The sequence below is a fragment of the Acomys russatus genome, chromosome 26, assembly GCF_903995435.1.
Source record: "Acomys russatus chromosome 26, mAcoRus1.1, whole genome shotgun sequence".
Classification (NCBI taxonomy): Eukaryota; Metazoa; Chordata; class Mammalia; order Rodentia; family Muridae; genus Acomys; species Acomys russatus.
In genome coordinates this window covers 11108852-11129449 of record NC_067162.1, presented here as the reverse complement: position 1 = coordinate 11129449, position 20598 = coordinate 11108852, and the positions used below count along the sequence as shown (strand labels likewise).

Genomic DNA, 20598 nt, shown 5'->3' with positions numbered 1-20598 from the left:
ATAACCCCCGCCCCCCGCGGTCCAAAGCCGCCCAGTTCTGGGAGCCCTATGAAGGGGTCTCGGCGGAGCTGTACACCAGCAGCCAAGCAGAAAGAAGCATGCTAAGCAGACTCTGCTAAGCGGAGGACAAACAAACAGAAAGGATGAAACAAAATAGAAGATGGCCTTCCTCCTACCCAGCCCGGCCTTCCCGGGAAGGAGCAGCCAGCTCGCTGGCCGGCCGCCCCTGCCTGTGGTTCCTGGGGACCCCACCCTCCACTGGACCTAAGTTTCCCTAGGAGCCCAGAGGAACAGCTCGTCAAGATGGGAGTAGACGTTCGAGCCCCCCTCCGGACTTCGCCTCTCCCTCCTCTCCTTCTCGCCCTTCCTGGGAGCCTCTGCACAGGCTTCTGTCCCTAGCTGCTCTGGACCAGGCGAGGGCAGTCCCGGGGTGGGCAGGGAATGGATGCTCCTAGGAGCTAGCTGAAGTCAGTGTGAGTCCAGAATGGAGGATGTTCTGCCACCCCACTCTGGACCGCACGGGCAGTTCTCGGGCTGGACCCCACCCCTCTGTACAGCACACAGGAAAAAGTCAGAATGCTCTGGACTGGACGCTCAGCCCGGCACAGGCACCCTCTACCATCCCCCGCAGGGCAGGCCACGAGGGCTGCCCTCTGCCACGCCCCTAGTGAAAGGGAGTCGGCCCCAGGTCGCCCCGCACCCCAGCCCTGCATGCAGGTGCCCTCGCTCCGCCCCTCTGCCCTGCCCCTGCCCTTGCCGCACACAGCCCTCCAGGGGCCGGCTGAGAGTGGAGCAGAAAGGGCCCCGGAGCCGAGCGAGGAGGACAAGGCAGCCTCCACCTGTGCTAGGTAGGCGTCCGGCTCTGGAGACTTCCTGTGGAGGGGGTGGGGGGGGCTGTCATCCTTTTAAAAGAGTGTTCTGGAGCTTTCTGGTCCCCTTCCCTCCCCCACCACACCTCGTGGCCACTTCTCCCTAGATTTTAGCTGTAATGTCTTTCCTCTTTATTTAGGGGTGGGGCAGTCATTGTTTGGGTCTTTCGCTGTTGCAGTTGGGAACTCCTCCTCTGTTCGAGCAACTTGGGAACAATTTCGTAACACACCACAGGAAGCAGCTCTCCTCCCAGCTCTCTCCTCCTGCAAGGGATGGTGGAGGCTTGTCCAGAGGGTCTTGAGAAGCCCCCTGGGAGGGAGGGGAACGCGAGCACGCCAGCGCCCCCCTACAGGGTGACTGGGCCCCTCTGGCTTGTCTTTCTGTGCCTTAGTCCTCTTTCCCTGCATCTCCCCTCCCAGGGCCATTCTCAAGGCCTTGGCCTCTCCGGTATGAAAACACAAAGCACAGGTCAGGATCCTCCGAAAGTCAGTCCAACATTACACCACGTGGGGGTGGGTTGTGGGCTTTATTTATTGAGAATCTAGTTGGTTGAGGCTGCGGCCCCCCGAGCAGGCGAATGGCCGCTGCTAGCAGGGAGCTCTGGGCTGCGAGGCGGCAGTCCTGGTGCTCTGTGTAGAAGTTGAGCGAAGCCCTCCCCTGCGGCGTCTTGGGCCAGGGTGGAGATCCCGCGGCAGGGGTGCCTCCCTGTGCCAGGGGAGGGAGCCCCAGGGTGGGGGGCCGGGCGGGCCGGGCATGACGCGCGGTCAAAGTGCAATGATTTTTTCAGTTCGGTTGGCTAAACAGGGTCAGAGCTAAGAGCTAGCGAAAGAGGGTCCCTGCCCGGCCGCGTGCGCCTCTTCGGTTGGTCGAGGACAGTCGGGCTGTGGGCGCTGTGGGTTTGCGGGGCACATGCCCCGGGCGAGGTCAGAAGCTGCAGGCCAGCTGGGCCGGGGCCCAAGGTGCCCGGCGAGGTACCCCCGGGAAGGCGAGGGTGGGGGTGGCGCTCCTTTCCTAAGTGGTGTTGTGAGGGGCAGGCAGGGACGGTGAGGGCGACAGATGTGGGGACGTGTCAGGAGAGGAAACAACCCACAAAAAATATAGGGGAAATTAACCTTTTTTTTTTTTTTCATTGAACCAAGTGCAATGCATCAGAGAGTTTTCCTATCTTTGTATGTTAAGAGATTAAGAAAAATTCTATTTTTGTTGTAATGTCCTCGCGGCTCTGGGGACGCTAAAAGAACTGGGCCTGCCCTGCCCTTAGCGGGGATGAAAGCTGAGTGTTTTTCTTTTTTTCCTTTTTCCCCCCTTTTCCTTTTTGGTAGTTTTCTGGGTTTTTTGTTTGTTTGGTTGTTAGGTTGGTTGGTTTTTGCCGTTTTCCTGCGTTGACGAGGATAATCTGGGGTTTTAATTTGTTTCGTCGTTTGGTTTCGGTGGGAGGGCTGAAGAAAACGTTCACAGTTTATATTTTAAAAACATCGACATTTAAAAAAAAACCAACACAAGATCAAAAGGAAAAGGACGAGAGAAAATTATTTTTAAGATAATTAAACATAAAAACCCTGGTGCTTATTACATTATAAAGTACGTTTTTAAAAAACCCACAAACTATTATACATACGTTTATGAATCAATTAAATACTCTGCACTTGTTAGGAACACGCATATCCCTTCTTTGTTGAGTTTAACGGAACGGGACAGCGGCGTGCGCCCCGCCGCTGGGCTGCTCTGGCCGCGGGTCTTCCCAGGCGCCCCTTCCCCCGGCGCCCCTCCCCCTTTCTTGCCCCCTCCCCCTCCGGGCACTGGGGCGCGGCGGGGGTCCCCGGCCCCCTCCCCCGCAGAGGTCAATGCCAACGAACAAACGTCCCTTTTCCCTCCCTCCCCACTCCGAGCGCCCTTCTTTGAGCCAGACGCCAACTTGACCCTCACCAGCATTAATCAGGAGCGCGCTCAGCAAGTTGGTAGTTTCCTCCCCGACCCCTTCCCACAGGACACCACTCTTCCCCCTCCCTCCAGGAGGTTAGATGCTCCAGGACAGGTCCAGCCACGCTGACAGGTCGATTTGCCCAGGCCCGCGCCCGCACGCACGCACGCACACAGCCCGGCACACGTCCCCACCCCACCCCGCAACCAGCCCTGTCGACTGCCTTACACACCCGCCCCCGCGCTGGCCGGCCGACCTAGTGCCTTGTTCTCACCCCCGTGCTGGCGGAGCGGACGCCGCGCTCTGGGTCCCAGAGGGGCCGGGTGGCTCAGACGACCCACCGTTTCCCCACCCCGACCGTGCTGAACGGACCCCCCTCCCCACGAGAGAAAAAAAATAAAGGAGCAATAAAGTTATGAGAACTTTTGTCCCCCAATCGAGAGCCCTAGGGGCACCCCAACCCCACCTCTGCTCCCCAACCCCATCCACCCTCGGGGCGCCCCCCAACCCCCCGCAAGCCAGCAGGGGCCAGCCCCCGCTTTGGTCCCTCTTGGGAGATCCGTGCGCCCCACCAGCACCAGCATCGCGGACCGCAAAGGCCGCCCGTCCCGTCAAACAAGTTTCTTCTTAGGCTAAGAAACGCAGTATATACGAGTATCTCTATATATAGTACTAATGGATTTGGTGTGCTTCCCCCTTAGCGTCCTCTCCCCTCTGCTCCTCTTTCAGCCTGGTCTCCCTTCTCTGCCCTCCACCCCCGTCTCTGCACTGAGATACATAAGAAACAAGGGTAGTTTACTGTCTGTTTTGTTTTCTGGGTTTTCAGTGTCCTAGCGGAATGCAAGTAGGCAGCCAGCCCGTCTGTCCCCTCTCCGCCCGCCCGCCCCACCCCCGTCACTGCGCTTCTGTTATACCATCTTTGCCTGACTCTCTCCGGCTTCTCCATTGAATGGCTAATGTGTATGTGAAATAAAGAAATAAAGAAAAACAAATGCAAGAGTGCCTGAGTCTTCGTTAACTCGGTTAACAGGGTCAAGGGTCAAGCGCAACCAGTAGTGCTCCATGGGGCTGGGTCCTCCCACACACTTGTCTAGGGGCTTCCCGACTCTAGCAGGGGTCGCCAGTGAGAAGAGTGCAAAGGCTTCTAGACTCTTCCCTAACTCCCCCAGGACCCCTGGGGTCCCATGGCTACTTTGCCTCGGCCCAGGCAAAGAGGACACTGGCAAAGCCACCTCAAGTAGCCTGTGTGAAATATGTCTTAAAAGTCTGACGGGAAAGGGGGCGCTGGAGTCATTGATCACCCTTCCAGGGCCACAGGGTATTTCCTCATCTGGGTGACCTAAGTCCCTTTTACAGAGAGTTCACTAGGTAGCAGGGGAGGCGCCACTGCCTTGGGTCACCGCACCTCAGGACTCAGGGCCGTCTGCTCCATCTTGATGGGTCGCACAGACCCATTGCGGTCGCCATCGCAGTCCCCCGGAAGCAAGGGCTGCGAACGTGCAACCTCCACTCTGTGTCCTGCCCCGCAGCGTGCGCCGCCATCCACGCCCCGGTGCGCAGGTGGCTTGCGGGACCCTGGCGCGCTGGGGCCCGAGGCCAGCACAGCCGCCTGGTCTCGCAGCAGCCGCACCAGGAAGCCAATGTACTTCATGGCCAGGCGCAGCACCTCGTTCTTGCTCAGCTTCCGGTCGGGCGGGTGGGTGGGCAACAGCTTCCTGAGCTCTGCGAAGGCACCGTTAACGTGTTGCTGCCGCCAGCGCTCCCTACTGTTGGTGAACACGCGCCGAGCCACCTTCTGGGGTTGGTGCCCTGGGAACCCAAGGGATAGCGTCAGGGTGGAGGTCAGAGAGCACCCACTGCTGTTTTCACTGAACACCGCCAGCACCCACGTGGAGCTTGAGCCCAGACTGGGCTGCGTAGACATCAGGGCTTTGATGACAACACTGTGGTCCCTTAAGTCTATCCTGTGGCCTCTTCCCAAGCAAGCATGTTTGTTCCTGGCTTTTCCAGAGGTTCTCTTCTTGTCAGTTGTGGGCCTGTGGGTGCCTGGTGGCCTATCTGATGGCAGTGGTTGTGTGGGATCGTGCTATGTGGTTGTGGTTGTTGTATATGTGGCTGGGGTTCTGAGGTTGATTGTGGTCTCATAGTTCTGTGTGATCCTAACCCAAGGTTGTCTGTCCTGGCTGTGTTTTCAAGGGTTGGGGAACTGACGTTGTGGCTGCAATGTCCTGTTACAGCCATGACTCTAGCTTTAGATAATGTTTGGCTTGTTAGGGACTCACTTTGTAGCCCAGGCTGGCCTCTGAACTGGTTCCCCTGCCTCAAGTCTGGCTTACAGGAGTAAGCCCCCAAGCTAGGTTCAGTACTGTGGTCTTATATGAGCCATCACTTGTGTGGGTTGTCCTGTGTTGGTGTGTGCGTGTGCCCCACAAAGACCTTTCCCTGTGGCAGAGCCCAGAGTCAGACACTGGGCTGCCAGCATCCGTAAGTACACACATAGACACACTCACCATCAGCCAAGTCCAGCTCACCATAGCTTGGTCTTCTCTTCAGCCTACTGTTAGGGAAGATGCTGAAGGGTCCTGCTGGCCCAATGTAGACACTGTAAGGGGTTGTGGGTCATGAACACTTTGTACGAAAAGACCCCCACACACACCCTTGGCCAGTCAGCACTGCCCACAGTCCCAGATCCCCACTGACCTGTTGAGGAAAGGGTGAGGGTGGTAGTGCAGGGCCAGGCCTGGAGGAGCAGCTCCCAAGGCAGCTAGCTGCAGCAAGGAGGGCCGGAGGGCGGTGAGCTCTGTGGTGGGTATGCCTGCCCCTGTGGGCCTGGTGTGACCCAGGCTTATCACTGGCACTCCTGGAGGCAACCAGGGGGTGCACGTGTTTCGGCGGTCCACCTCCTCTGTAGGAAGGGACTCAGGTGAGGCCTGCTTAGGGGGAGGAGCAGGGGCCGGGCTGGAAGCACACACCGCCGTTTCCGTTTTCTCAGTCATGGCGGAACCCACCTCTGCCTGAGCCTGGGGTGGGCACATGGACCCCCAAGGATTGGAGTGCTAACCTGTGGAAGGAACGAGAGTTACGAAAAGGCCAAAGACCATCTTCTAACCACCTGTTTGACCCAGCTGAGAAAGCTAGAGCTACTTTCATCTTCCAGCATCTCTCCTGACTGCAGCTGGGAGTAAGGCAGGGATCCTCTCAAACTCCCAAGATTCACTCTGTGCCACCTCTCCATGGTTTTGCAGAGGCTCTACCTTTGCTGAAGCTTCCTCTTACTAGCTAGCCCCCAACCCCATCAGCACCCTTAACGCAGTTGCTGGGCTCGAGGGTCTGGGTGTCCTAGCACGGTGTGACTCCCCACCCCTCTACTCCGGCTTCCCTGCCTCCTCACTAGTGGGTCCCAGCTAATGAATGAGTAAAGGAATTCATGACCGCGGAAAGCAGGCACAGACACTCCCTCCTACCTTTCATAGCGTCCTCCTTACCCTGTAGCAGTTCCCGCAGCCTGGAATGCCTGGTGTGTGTGTGTGTGTGTGTGTGTGTGTGTGCTCAGGGCTGTTAATCCAGGTCAGGAGGCGGTTTCCGCTGTCCAGTCCGGGCTAGTGTGCCCCAGGTAGTCCCGTTGTGCCTCAGAGCTGGGCTGCGCCACCTCCCGGGCTCGGGAGGGCCTGAGCAGCCTTGGAATCGTCGTTGGTGGGTACCCCAGAGAGAAAGTGAGCAGCTCCTGGACCGACCCGCCTTTTCCCCGCCCCCGCGACAGCCTGGCTTCCTCCCTCTTACCCCCTGGCGCAGAGGCCGGAGGATGCTGGGCCTGTGCAGATAAGGGTCTGGCTGTCTGGCCGCGCCTGATAAGGAGCCGAGCTGACCCGGGAGGAAACCAGCCGGCAGGGATCACCAAGCGCGCGCCTCCTGGCCCACCCGGTTCTGGGTAGTCACCCCTCGGGGCTTGTGGCTCCCCTAAGCACTGGAAGACCCCAGCTCTCAGGAGACCCCAGCGCCAAAGGCACGCAAAGGGGAAATGAGGCTAGGAAGCCTCTGGTCTGGCTTTGAACCCCACCCCTTGCCCAGCGTCTGTGCTGATGGGGGTGGAAGGGGCCCCCTTCCGGACCTCTGAGGCCCCATGACCTATGGGCCCCAGCCTTCAGTCTGGTTCCTCTTTTTTACAGATCTCTCGTGGGCTGCTCCCCCGCCCCCCACACACACCCAGGAACAGGGCTCCGGAAGGAGACCATTCTGGTAACATGCCTTGCTGTGTCCTGACACTGCTCTGCAGGTGGCCTAAACCCTGAGGCACTTCCAACATTATTTCTAAGCCTAGGGGTGAGGGGTGAGATGAATGTCAAGCCCTGTGATCTTTCCAGAAGCTGCTTCAAAGCTCCCCAAAATGCTAAGCCACTAGGCTACACCATATCTGGGTGGTGCCCTTGCTGACACGGATTCTGGAGCAACAGTCTGAATTCTGGAAGGGGGGGGCAGGGGAGGGGGTGGTGACTGGAGACATGGCTCGGTGGTTAGGAGCACTTGTTTCAACCTGGCATGGTGGCACACTCTGGGAGGCAGAGGCAGGCAGCGTTTTGTGAGTTGAGGCCAGCCTGGTCTACAAAGTGAGCCCAGGACAGCCAGGGCTACACAGAGACCCTGTGGGGGATGGGGAGAAGCACTTGTTGCTCTTACAGAGGGACTCAGCTTGTGTTACAAATATACATAAGCTGCTTACAACCGTCCCTACCCCCAGTTCTAGGGAATCTGACACCTTCTTAACTTTGAGGGCACCAGGCAAGCACATGGTTACATACATACATACAAGCAGGCAGGTCTATGAGTTCCAGGCTAGCCTAGTCTGTAAGGCAAGTCCAAGACAGCCAGGGCTCTGTTAAACAGGGAAACCCTGTCTCAAAAGACCATGGAAAAAGATAAAAAGAGAAATAATCTTTGAAAAGTTACAAAAATCCTGGAAACAGCAGCTGATCCCAAGAGGGCCAGGCAAGCTGGTACATGCCTTTGATCCCCTTGTCTCAAAACAAACAAACAAAAAACACCCAAAAACTCATTCAAGAGGAGCTGAGCTCTAAGCAGTACAATAGGCCTGCCCTATGCCCATGCAATGTGCCTGGTTAATTGTAGATGCACCCAGAGAGATGCTCAGTGGCCACCTCGCCTCAGCAAAGTGCTGAAGCCCAGGACCCAGTTACCCACTCCACTGACTTCCGCTACTGGACCCTGTTACACCAGGCCTCACTTTACAGCTTGTGGTGAAGGATGCATGTGCTTTAGAGGGTTCTGCCCCAGGACTCCCCCTTAATATAACTAACGCTCTACTCTAGGGGGAGAAAGAGCGTCTTTTCATTGGGTGCCCCCCACGGCACCCGCCAGCTTGGCCTGTGTTCTCAGAGAGCACACCCCTATTGAGGAGCAGGCAGGGCAGGAAGCACCTGGTCTGGAGCGGATGCACAGAGTGCCTGGTTCCGGTTTGGCTTCCGCCACCACACCAACTGGAGAGAACTGAGCCCAAGAAACCAGGCAATGGGATGGGGACTTGTGGGGTGCTGGGGGGGGGGGGGGGGTGTGGAGGGGAATGCCTGGATAGTCAGTAGGAGGAGGGGAGGCAGCAGGGTGATGAGCCTGTTTGCAGCTGCCGCCCTGTGGCCACCTGATGAACTGCTCTCCTGAGCCACCAGATCAGTTTCCATGTCAGACTTAAAGGAACAGCATCAGGCAGGAACAACATCCCCTTGGTCAGGTAGACAACCTCCACACTCAAAATGACAACAGGTTACATCTCTTTATTGTCTCAGTCCACACCCGGTCCGGCAATGCCCCCATCAGCAGCCTCTGGTTCTGGGGAGATCTTGGTGGTAGTCTCTGGACAGTCTGTGAGGGGGTTATCAGCAGAGGCCACAGGAGCTGCGGGACTGTGCGAGTAACAGCACTGGTCCCCTCGTTGACAGGTACCCTGTGAGAGAATGGAGGGTGGAGCTGGGGACTGTGAGCACAGGGCTGGTGTCTCTCCTCAGTTCATTGCCCCAGCTGTGCTAGTGATGGGCATCCCTTGGCCCAGCAGCAGGAAGAGTAGAAGAGAGTTACCTCTTTGAATCGTTTGCAAGGAAATGTCTTGAGGCGAGCTGCCCGCTGGGCTGGGTCCTCAGCAGGCTCCTTCCGCTTCTTCTGTAGCAGCCGCCTTGCCACTAGACCTTCACTGGCTGCCTTGCCCCTGCGCAGAGAAGGGGAGCTGGTACCCCACTTCATCTTAACCCTACCAGGCCCTCCTGGACAAGCCTCATCCTACTCACCCTGGCCGGGCACGGGGCCGGGGACCCCAGTTGGCTTCTGGGTTGGCCTGGAAGCGCTTAAGTCCTCGCTGGCGGGAGCTGGGGTTGGCGTCTTCCCGGATGTTGAAGTTGGCCTTCAGCCTGGACAAACGGGCGGAGGCTGGAGGCAGTGGCCATGCAGGGTGAACACAGCCCCAGAACCTGCCCACCCTGAGGCAGTACCACAGGTATGCCAGGCTCAGAATCCTTCCGTTTGTTCAGTAAACACTTGAATTTCCTAATGAGTTTCTGACAAAGTGGCCTGGATCTGCCCCAGTGGAGCAAGAGACAGACAAGCAACAAGACAAATCAGAAATAGCTGGAGCTAGGGGTGTGGCCCAGGCAGAGAGCTTGCCAGCATGCAGAAGGCTCTAGGTTCTATCCCCAGCACTACAAAGAAGTAAAAATTATAAAACTATATTATGTTAGGACATGCCACTCAGTCACTGTTTTGGCAAAAGATGTAAGTTGGGATGCAACGCCTGCCAGGGTGGTCCAATCCAGAAGGCTTCCCTGAGACAAGAGAAAAGGGCCTAAGGTGGGACAGACTTGTATGCTGCACTCAGGCTGCTACGGAGGAAAGAGCCAGCCACGAGCATCCTGAGCTCTGGAATCTGAGCCAGATACTCACAGGTATGCATGGCTGAGGAACGGACAGTGAAAGAGTGGGAAGGGCACAGTGTGAGGACAGAAGGTGGCAAAGTGGTTCTGATTTCCACTGCACAGTGTCTGTCCTCTGTGCACATATGCCCGCTGCGCCCGTGGGTGGCCTGTCCCTTCTTGTTGTCCATCCGCACCTGGGCTCCACGGCAAGAATCCGGAATGCTGGGCTGCTCTGTGACAGCCGCTCCCGTTTCACTGGACACTCCTTCTCCTGGAGACAGACGGCGAGGAGATACTAAGCCGAGGAGCACCCGGGCCACCACCCCCTCCTTGCCCTACTGCCTTGAACCGAGGGGTCACCTGCTCTCACCCAGCAACGCATGATGTCCCAGAGAGCTACAGGGGGAGCATCTGTCTTCACTGCGTTCTTACAAGCATGGGAGAGAGAGACTCGGAAGCCGGCGTGAAGGAGAGCAGACCTGGGTGCACAGAAACCACAAAGGGGAGGCTAGACCCCAGAGCATAGGCTGACCCAGGTGGCACAAGCCAGGCCATGTGGAATGAATGGCAAGGCTGGGTTTGTTTGTTTTCCACAGCAGCCTGTGTCAAAACCACCTGCTGGGGGCTGGAGAGCTGGCTCAGTGGTGAAGACCACCTGCCACTCTTGCAGAGGGCCCTGGGTTTGGAACCCAGCGGCCACACTGCAGCTCACAATCCTCTGTTAACTCCAGTTCTGGGGAATCTGACACCCTCTTCTGGCCTCCTCAGGCACTGCATGCACATGGTGCACTTGCGCACGTGTAGGCAAAACATATGTACATTAAAAAACTACAAGACAAAAGCACCTGCTGTAGGGCTCGTGGCCTCGAGCTCTGCCTAAGACACACTAGACTGACAGCCAGAGCTGCCTCCAAGGGCCCTCACCGAAGCTGCAGAAGGCGGGGTGTGTTGCAGTGGATGGTGCTGCTCAGATGGTCCAGCGTGTAGTAGAGAGGAACATCGGGAAGTTCCTGAGAGGTAAGGATGGAGGAGCATGGAGTACAAGCAGAAAGGTGGGCACATAGGGTCCCCTCCCTATGTAGGTCCAGCTTATACCTCGCTAACAACACTGAGGACTCCTTGGATCCGCTTGGAAGTGTGGAAGCGGCCAGGATTTGCGGTCACTGCCTCCAGAACTCTGCCCACGAAGTCCAGGTCATGGATGGGCTCTGCCCACATAGGGCCTCCAAGCTGTGGACGGCAGGGTTACAGATGAGCAAGGGGCATGAGTGCTGGGACCCTGGGCCCACTGCCTCTGACCTGGGCCCACCTGGTGTCGCTGGCCACAGTGCTCACACTCAGGGGTCACTGGAGGACCACAGGCGGCAGAGAACTTGACCCTGGCAAGGAGAGGCAGTTGGAGGAGTGGGGACCTAGGACATCCGTCCTTCTAATCCAAAGCACCCTTGTTCACCTGCCACCAGGATCTCTTGAAGCTTTGCCAAGGCGCTGCAGGTAGAAGGCTCCGCAGCCCACACACTGGAACACCAGGGCCTGCTTGCTGTGGAAACCCAGGAGAGGCCGTGAGTTCCTAATGTGGTCACTACACCTCAACTCTTACCTCAGACTGACTCAGTCCCTTCTTAGATACCAAGAGCCCCCTAGCACAAATCTTATCTCCTCTCCCCTGGGCTTACCTGGCTGAGGACTTAACCTTGGCCTGGCCTGTGAAAACGCGCACAAAAACCCGGACATAGAAGTCAGCACTGATGCTGAGCAGAGGCACGATGAAGCGCTGGTAGCAGTTGGCATGCAGGTCCAGGCTATGCAGCACAATCCGCAGGGCCTAGTGACAGGGATGGGCATTAGCACAGGGAAGAACAAGCTTGGAAATGCATCTTGGGGCTAGAGCCCAACCCAAGTTCCCTGGCTCTGTAACCCTGGCAAGCCAATTCTTTCTCCACCTGCAGAGCCATGTTCACTCATTTTCTGTGGCTGCTGGCAGGCACTATATGACTGCAGCCTGCACAGATGATCTGGACCCATCCCACAAGTGTGCCTCTGACATGAAAAAGGTGCTGGCATTGCCTGGGCTCACAAGATGACAGCAGGAGACCTTAAGGAACAAGGGCGGGATGCTAACTTTCTTTGCCCCTCCCTGCCTTACCTTCTCATAGCAACGACACAGGGTAGGTGCCATGACTATAGCTCTTCCCCAGATGCAAAACTAAGGACCAGAAAGGCCCATCAGCTAAGCCAGGACTGGAACTCAGGCCTGGAAAAACAGTCCTTTAAGGACTTTGTTTTCTTAGCCAGGCAGTTGTGGCGCACGCCCTTAATCCCAGCACTTGGGAGGCAGAGGCAGGTGGATCTCTGTGAGTTCAAGGCCAGCCTAGTTTACAAGGTGAGTCCAGGACAGCCAAGGCTACACAGAAAATCCTGTCTCAAAAAAAAAAAAAAAAAAAAAAAAAAAAAGATTTTTCTTTTTTTTTTTTTTTCCCCTCAACCTTTGGGAGGTGGAGGTAGGGAGTTCTGGAGTTTAACTTCAGCTATGTAGCAAGTGCATCCAGCATGAAGTACATGAGCATCTGCTTCAAACCCTCAACACCACAACTTCTTATGCAGGGGACGCGGCTCAGTGGTAGAGCGCCCTGCACACACAACATCTGTTCCCAGGCACAACATAAAAACCTAGTTTTATTCTGAGTGCTGTTCCTGTAATACAGCCCCTGAGAGGTAGATGCAGGAGGATGCCTGATTAGGATACTTGGTGTCCTCATTTTTGGGCTAGCAAAATGGCTCAGTGCGTAAGGCACCTGCCACCAAGACTGATATGGGACCCCAGCGATGGGAGGGAAGAATGGACTCTAGAAAGCCGTCCCGACTTCCGCCTCTGCCTCACAAGTGTTGGCATGCACCACCATATCTAACAAAAATACTTTTTAAAATTAAGTTGTACTATAGAATGCTAGGGGGGAAAGAAAACTGCCCACCCACTCCTGCTCATTGAAGGATGGCAAAGATCAGCTTGCCCGTCACATCACAGCTTGGGATGGACCAGTTCTGGCCAGCTGAGGGCACTGAGCAGGTCATCAGTATAGGAAGGTATGCTGCAAGGGTCAGGGGAGGAGTGCTCACAGCCTGTTCCCCAACTCAGGCTGGCTTGCGGGGGGACTCTCACCATCTCATGGCAGGCCCGGCTCTTGAGGGCCATGGCCCCATATTTGCTGTAGCACGTCTCTCCACTGTTCCCAGCCAATACTGCCATGTCTGTGCAGGTGACACACAGAAGCCCTGTGGGGAGGGGATGGGCAGTGATGACCCTGCAAACACGTGACCCTACACCTGCGTAGGTGTTCTAGATACTACAGGCAACCTCACCTCCATCACTCACAGCCTGCACCGCTGCATCCAGGAAGGGGGCCGGGCTGCCATAGGGGTCCAGGTCAATGACATCAAAACGCTCGGGTACCTTTTGGTGTTGGTACATCAGCATCCTAGATGGGGGGAATCCAAGCTCTCAGTCTCTCCCTCTCTTTTTTTAAAGAGTTATTTATTATTATGTATACAGTGTTCTGCTTGCATGCACACCCGCAGGCCATAAGATGGAACCATATCACATTACAGACGGTTGTGAACCAAGATGTGGGAATTGAACTCAGCATGACTACTTGGACACCCTCTTCTGACCTCTTCAGGTACCAGTACTCACAGCTCACACATCGCACGCGCACTTGTATTCACACGCGCGCGCACGCGCACACACACACACACACACACACACACAGCTGATGAGATGCCTATCACCAAATTGGACAAACCAAGTTTGTGTCTAGACACCACATGGTGGGAGGGAACCGACTTCCAGAAGCTGCTCCTCTGACCACTGTTTGCCAGGTATAGCAGGTGTAATACACACATGGCCACACACATTAACTGAAGAAGGGAAAAAAAAAAAGTAAGGTGCACAAGAAATTGGTTCTAACTATGAGGTTGAGGCAGGAAAATTACAAGTTTAAGGCTAGCCAGGGAAACTGAGACCAGGCCTTGATACAAATAAACAGCAGCAAAAATTAGAACCAGGTTCAGTGACACAAACAGCTGTAACCTCCAGGGGAGATGGAAGAGCCCTGAGCTGAAGGCAGATCCACCAACAGTCAGCTTCTCTCACCTGCTGCCATTTTTTAAAAAAAAAGATTATTATGTATACAATGTTCTGTCTGCATGTACACCTGCAGGCCAGTAGAGGGCATCATTATAGATGGTTGTGAGCCACCATGTGGTTGCTGGGAACTGAACTCAGGACCTCTGGAAGAGCAGTCAGTGCTCTTAACCTCTGAGCCATCTCTCCAGCCCATGTGCCCGCTCCCCCCCCCCTCGCCCCCCGCCACCTCCCCCAAATAATAATACATCTGAAGAGAAGGCTTGGTGCTTAAGGACATTTGTTACTCTTTTAGAGAACCCACATTCAATTCCCAGCACCCACAAGGTGGCTCACAATGACCCAAGACTCCAGTTTTAGGGGGGATCCAATGCCCTTTTCTGGCCTGTAGTATACATATATACATACAAGCAAAATAATCATACACAAAAATAAATATCTGAAATTTAAAAACAAGATAAAGAGCAAGCACTTGTCACAGGAGGTGGAGCAATAGAGTGGGAGCAGGTTCTAGCAGGACAGCTTGAGGCAGAAGACGCTGACAGTGTGATTACAAGGGAAAGGTGCAAGTGAAGAGAGTGATTTCTGGAGCCGAGGGGTGTGAATTTATACTCTCAAGCTACTTGGAGGACTGAAGAAAACCATGAGTTCAAATTGGTCAGAACACGTGTCCAAACAAAGTCCCCACAGATACACAGCCACACTCCTCATCATCACACGTCACCATTGCAGAGACCCTGGGCTACACACTTGTATTAGTTAAGAGTCCTGCTCTGGGCCTGTGTGGTTGGTGACTCACACCTTTAATCCTAGCACTGGAAAGGCGGAGGCAATTGGATCTCTAAGACTTCCAGGACATCAAGGGCTACAAAATAAGACCCTGTTTCAAAAAAGAAGGGGGGAGGGGCAGGAAAGCCCTGGTGGTTGTGGTGCATGAGTTTAATCCCAGCACTGGGGAAAGAGAAGCAGGTGATTTCTGTGAGTTCAAGGTCAGCCTGGTCTACAAAGTGAGTCCAGGACAGCCAGAGAGAACAAAGAAACCCTGTCTCTAAGAACCAAAAACCCAAACAAACAAACAAAAACAAACCCAACCACCAACCAAACCCAAGAGTCCTGCAAATAAGCCTGAAATCCTAGCACAAAGGTGGAGGCAGGGGAATCAGTAACTCTAGGTCGCGACTGTGCTATACAATTAATGAAAGGCCAGGCAAACCACATGAGACTGCATCTCACCGAAAGGGGGCTGTGTGTGCTGGGATGTAGTTCAGTCAGCGGAGTACTTGCCCATCTCTAGGCTCCATCTGATCCCCATTACTGAATAAACCAGGGGTGGTAACACACGCCTGTAATCCTAGCACTCAGGTAAAGACTCAGGTATCAGAAGTGCATGGTCAGAGCCAGGTGTGGTAATTATCCCAGCACTTGGGAAGGAGATCTCAAGAGTTTCAGGTCAGCCCGGGCTACCTATTTGATCCCTGGAACCCACACGTGGAAGGATAGAAATGACACTTATGAATTGTCCTCTGAACACACACGGACACACACTGTAATTTAAATTTTTTTAAAGGGCCAGAAAGTTGTCACACACGTGCACATACATAGTCTAATTTAATTTTTTTTTAATTATTTATTATGTATACAGTGTTCTGCTTGCATGCACACCTACACACCAGAAGAAGGAACCAGATCTCATTATAGATGGTTGTGAACCACCATGCGGTTGTTGGGAATTGCACTCAGGTCCTTTGGAACACCAGGCAGTGCTCTTAACCTCTGAGCCATCTCTCCAGCCCCTAATTTAATTTTTTTAATATGGCCAGAAACGCCAGGCACAGTGGCATAGCACGCCTGTAATCTCAGTACTCTGGGAGGCAGAGGCAGGCAGATTGCTGTGAGTCTACAAAGTGAGTCCAGGACAGCTAAGCCTACACAAAGAAACGTTCTCAAAAAACCTGAAAAATAGGGCTGGAGAGATAGATGGCTCAGAGGATAAGAGCACTGTCTGGTCTTCAAGAGGTCCTGAGTTCAATTCCCAGCAACCACATGGTGGCTCACAACCATCTATAGTGTGATCTGATGCCCTCTGCTGGCCTGCAGGTGTACATGCAGGCACAGCACTGCATACATAATAACAAATAATTTTTTAAAAACTGAAAAATAAAAATGTTATCTTAAAAAAAAAATGAGGCAGGGGAAGAAAGTTGGCTCACCAGTGAAGAGCACTTGCTGATCTTACAGAGAGCCTGAGTTCATTTCCCATCACCCACATGACTCACAACTGTAATTCCCTTTCCAGGGTGTCTGACACCTTCTTCTGGCCTGGAAGAGCACGAGGAACACATGTGCAAGCTAAACACTCATACACATGCCCGCCTGTAATCACAGCACTTGGGGAGGCAGAGGCAAGTGGAGTTCTGTGAGTTAGAAGTCAGCCTGGTCTACAAAATGAGTCCAGGACACCTAAGGCTATACAGAGAAACTACTCTGTGTCTCAGAGGTTAAAAGCACTGTCTGCTCTTCCAAAGTTCCAGAGTTCAATTCCTAGCAAACAACTTGGTGGCTCACAACCATCTATAATGAGATCTGGTGTCCTCTTCTGGTGTGCAGGCAGAACACTATATACATAAGAAACAAATATTTTTTTAAAAAAAGAAAGAAAAAGAAAAACCAACCAACAACAACACCAAAAAAATCAAGTCATAACTCTAGTTCTGGGCTACCCTGGCTACATGACGTTCTCAAAAGCTTATCCCGACAAGCAGGGTTGAATAAAAGCCCGAGGACCTGCTGGTGCTCTCTCAAACACAGACAAATAAAATAAAGATTAGAAAAATAGAACTTCATAACTATTCTTTCACCAACAAGGAAATTAAAGGTTCAAAGAGGCTAACCCAAGGTGACACTTGGGGGCTAAATAGGGCTAGGACTGGGTAGCCTCACTCCAAGTATAAGTCAGGCCTACCTAGCACTTATGGGGGCGAGCTGGAGATACCACTCAGCCATTGCTTAGCATGCATGAAGCCCTGGGTTCCAACACCAGCACCACCCACCCCACCAATGGCAACGATGGCCAGTCAACTTACCGGGCATCTGCCTGGCTGGGCTGTACAAGATGTGCCACCCCGTTGAGCTGCACATTTCTGTGTATAAGCTCTACAGCCCGGGCAGAGGCGTCGTTGGCAACCACACACTGGAGGCCAGGAACCTCTAGTGCAAATCTGATGGAGCGCAGACCAGAAGCTGCCAGGCCTTCCAGCACCCGCAGACCTTCCTGTTGGAAGTAAGCAAGGATGTGTCTTTTTTTTTTTTTTTTTTTTTTTTTTTAATTTTCACTTATTATTGAATCAGTTGCTCTCCTTACACCATGGATTCTGGGGAATCAAACTTAGGTCTTAAGGCTTTCGTGGCATGTGCTTTACCAGGGAGCCGGCTTGCTGGCTGGTGCTCTGGTCTCCTCCATCTTTTTCTGGGGCCTCATGGGTCTCCCTCATCCACCTCAGCCCCTTCCTCTCACCCAGACACCCAGGCAGCCAGCTCTTACTCAGGCCTCACCTCACAGATCTCACCAACTGCAGCTGTCCGCGCCTGGTTTCCTTGGGCCACAGTTTCATTTTCTTTCTGTTCAGCCTTTCCCTCCTCTTGCTCAGACAAGCTCACAGCCACGTTTTCCAAGTCCTTCTCTCCCGGCACCTTGACTGCAGTCACCCAGGCAAACACCAGAGGCTAGCAATGCTCCTCTTAAGAAATGTCACCATAACTTTCCAATAGTCAAAAAACCCTGGTGATTCGTGCAAGAAAGTCTTTCCCCGAACCCCAGGAGAAAGGCAGAAAGAGCAGAGAGAGCCTAGAGCCTTCAGGAGCCCAAAGAGAGCCTCAGGTAAAGTAGGACGTGAGCTTTGGGTGACAGTCCCCCAGCCCCAGGCCAGGACCTCCACTCACTCTGGATTCCTTTTGCCCCAAGATGAATTCGAGCAAACTCTGTGATCACAGCACACCTGGAGGGGATGGCAGAGGGAGAGTCAGCTTGCAAACTCTTATATGTTTGCTCCTTAGCTGGGGCCCAGGACTAAAGTCCTCCTCCTTTGACATTCTTGAAAGGTTCTTGTCCCCTCTCTAATCCATAAAGTCCCCTCCCCATTGCCCTACATTCTAATAAAGAAAAATCCCACCTCAAAGGCTAAGATGTGAACTGCTCTCAAGACAAGGTTTCTCTGTGTAGCCCTGGCTGTCCTGAACTCACTTTGTAGACCAGGCTGGTCTCAAACTTGCAGAGATCCCCTCTACCTCTGCTTCCCAGAGTGCTGGGATAACAGGCATGTGCCACGACTAGGTCCGGCTTAACTGCTCTATCTTTAACCCAGAAAACCCAAAGATGACCTTTGCAAGGCCCCTCAGTTCTTAATTCAAAGTATGTAAATTAATGTGAAATTTGGCTTGCAGAAAAGCAACGAGTCTGTGTGAGTACAACTATAGGAGCCAGCTGAGAGGTCCAAAGTCCACTACTACATAGTAAAGAAAAGGGAAATACACCTTAAATGCCCAAGGACCCTAAAATGCACGAACAACCCTGTGCCTTATTATAAAAACCCGACCTGCGCGTTTACCTTTCAAGATGCCAGCCTTCAATTATAGCTGACTCCTCCCTACTAACTTCTCTCCCGAATATTGGCCTCCAAGTGGCGTGCGTCCGGGACTGATAGTCCCGTAATATTTTCTACCGAACTGACCCCATCCCCCTTGGGCAAGTTGACCCCTGACTCTTGCTCACGTCAGGTCCCGGTTGAACTCCTGCACCGGGTTGTAGAAAACCTCGTTCGCGCTGGGGAAGGCGATCTTGGCAGCGCCCTCGGTGACAGTCGCCGCCGGGACCGCGGGTGGGCGCTCTTCGCAGGGCTGTGTGCCGTTCTCCATCACTGGTGGGGACGGCGGCCCCTGGGCCTTCCGTTCCATGAACTGGGCTCTACAGAGGCTGCGGGCCAGACGGAGAGGGCGGCTTAGGCACAGGACCGTCCTCGCGCGGGACATCCGCGGGCGCCTCAGCCCGCCTGCCGTTTTGGAGAGAAGGGAAGGGCGCAGGGAGGTTAGAGAGCTGCATCTGGGATGGGGACGGCCTGCGCATCTACAAAGTAGCAACTAAAATCCTGTGTCCTACGTTCCCGAGGGAACTGGACCCTGCAAAGCCTGAGGCTCGCGGCGCAGATTCCCCACCACACACACACACCCCAGACACACTTCTCCTCTCAGCTCACAGGACCCAAGTCGCGGTGCACGCTTCTCGCATTAGGGCCTGGGAGCGGCCATGTTGGCCAAGAGGGCGGGTCGGTCACATGACAATAGCTGACCAATTAGCGACATTACTTACAGTAGGCGATTTGGATCAAGAATCATCGGTGAAAAGTGCGCGGACTACGCTACATAGGTGGTTTTCAATAGTGCAACTCTTCTACAAGGGAGTTTCACGGCAATTTAGTTCAGGGCGAAAAGCGGAGGAATCTGGCATCTTTTAGGCGTCTTCCTTTGGGCACCTTGCAGGTTAACTCAGGCTCTGGAATAGCATTCGCTGGCTTTGAATCTCAATCCCAGAACGTACTCTGGGCAATTACTTAAAATGTAAGCTAAGTAAGAATCTTAGCTTCCAAGGAAGAGCAAAGGTATATAACTTCTCGAATGCTTGGGAAGTGTGCAAAGGAGCCAGACACCGGGCCTTCTGAGTTTTGGCCTAATGTATGAAAGCAGGAAAATGTGGCGATCCATGATGTGTGAGTTGTTTCAGCATGCCTTGCTATACGTTCTTTCTTAATGGGAGGTGGAGGGCAGTCTTTGGCCTGGTTGTCCTGGAGCTGTGTAGCCCAGGGCAGCTTCAAATTCTCGGAGTTCGCTCAGTCTCCCAGACGCTGAGATTACAGGCATTAACTACCAGGCCCCATAGTACTTGTTTTAAAGGTTTATTGGATTCTTATTTCTGTGGATGTGTGTGGATATGTGCCACTTGTGTGCAAGTCCCCAAAGACCAAAAGGTGATGGCTCCTCTAGTACTGTGACATGGGTGCGGGCAACTCTGTTCTGCACGGGGCAGTACATACTCTTAATCGCTGTATTCGTTCGTTGAGTTTTTTTGTTTTCTGTGTAGCCTTGGTTGTCCCGGACTCACTCCGTAGACCAGGCTAGCCTAGAACTCGGGAGATCTGCCTGCGTCTGCCTCCCAGAATGCTGAGATTACAGGAGTGCGCCACCGCGCCCAGCGGCACTAAGTTTTTGTTTCTCAATCTGTAAAGCAGTCAGACTTAACTAACGTTGGTTATAAGACGTTTAGTTATCCGAGTTAGTGCAAAATGCTAACAAAACTTGAAATCACGTGTAAGCACCCCAAGTCCTAGCCTTATTGACCCCTTGAGCCTAAACTTTTATTTTGTTTTTTGTTTTAAGACAGGGTTTCTCTGTGTAGCTTTGGCTGTCCTAGACTCTCTTTGTAGAGTAGGCTGGCCTCGAACTCAGAGATCCGCCTGCCTCTGCCTTCCTGGATGCTTGGATTAAACGCGTGTGCCACCACGCCAGACCTGAGTCTAAATTTAAACCATCACTTTCCTGTATGATCTTGAGTTTCCTCAACTCCATGAAATCTCATTTCCATAAAGATCATAATACTGCGCCTGGAACAACAGCAGTCGATGTTGTTATTATTTTACAGGAAACTTAAGTTCGAAAAAAAACAGAGCAACCTGCTCCCCACAGTCACACAACTAGACTACTGAGAC

General features: G+C 53.7%; 2 protein-coding genes across 3 annotated transcripts; both read right to left on the bottom strand.

The window, feature by feature from the left end:
* Positions 1-4146: 4146 nt before the first annotated feature.
* Positions 4147-6321, bottom strand: Lyl1 (LYL1 basic helix-loop-helix family member). Its single transcript, XM_051168673.1, has 4 exons — positions 6277-6321; positions 5492-5852; positions 5302-5393; positions 4147-4600 (listed from the first exon to the last, which is right to left on the bottom strand). Exons 2-4 carry the CDS (start codon positions 5824-5826, stop codon positions 4188-4190), a joined length of 840 nt encoding a protein of 279 aa, XP_051024630.1. The 5' UTR covers positions 5827-5852; positions 6277-6321; the 3' UTR covers positions 4147-4187.
* Positions 6322-8455: 2134 nt separating this feature from the next.
* On the bottom strand, positions 8456-19453 carry Trmt1 (tRNA methyltransferase 1). 2 transcript variants are annotated; one of them, XM_051168910.1, is made up of 17 exons: positions 19206-19453; positions 18612-18812; positions 17783-17838; positions 17396-17538; positions 16927-17114; positions 13063-13178; positions 12863-12975; positions 11379-11527; positions 11156-11242; positions 11012-11081; positions 10798-10932; positions 10627-10712; positions 10073-10181; positions 9897-9973; positions 9082-9201; positions 8876-9002; positions 8457-8744 (listed from the first exon to the last, which is right to left on the bottom strand). In XM_051168910.1, the coding sequence occupies exons 1-17, from the start codon at positions 19229-19231 to the stop codon at positions 8583-8585; spliced, it is 1965 nt and encodes a 654-aa protein (XP_051024867.1). In that variant the 5' UTR covers positions 19232-19453; the 3' UTR covers positions 8457-8582. The 2 variants fall into 2 exon arrangements, with proteins under 2 accessions (XP_051024866.1, XP_051024867.1); XM_051168909.1 differs by lacking the exon at positions 19206-19453 and having other exon boundaries at positions 8456-8744; positions 18612-18942.
* Between the last annotated feature and the right edge of the window lie 1145 nt (positions 19454-20598).

Bases quoted from the DNA above. Each gene is read 5' to 3' on its own strand.
- Lyl1 (XM_051168673.1), bottom strand. From the start codon at position 5,826: ATGTGCCCACCCCAGGCTCAGGCAGAGGTGGGTTCCGCCATGACTGAG. The intron at 5,394-5,491 runs GTCAGTGGGGAT...AACCCCTTACAG, and splicing joins CCTCACCCTTTCCTCAACAG to TGTCTACATTGGGCCAGCAG. The intron at 4,601-5,301 runs GTGAGTGTGTCT...TTGGGTTCCCAG, and splicing joins TGAGCTGGACTTGGCTGATG to GGCACCAACCCCAGAAGGTG.
- Trmt1 (XM_051168909.1), bottom strand. From the start codon at position 18,868: ATGTCCCGCGCGAGGACGGTCCTGTGCCTAAGCCGCCCTCTCCGTCTG. The intron at 17,839-18,611 runs GTGAGCAAGAGT...CATCCCCTCCAG, and splicing joins GAGTTCAACCGGGACCTGAC to GTGTGCTGTGATCACAGAGT. The intron at 9,974-10,072 runs GTGAGAGCAGGT...GTCTGTCTCCAG, and splicing joins GGGACATCATGCGTTGCTGG to GAGAAGGAGTGTCCAGTGAA.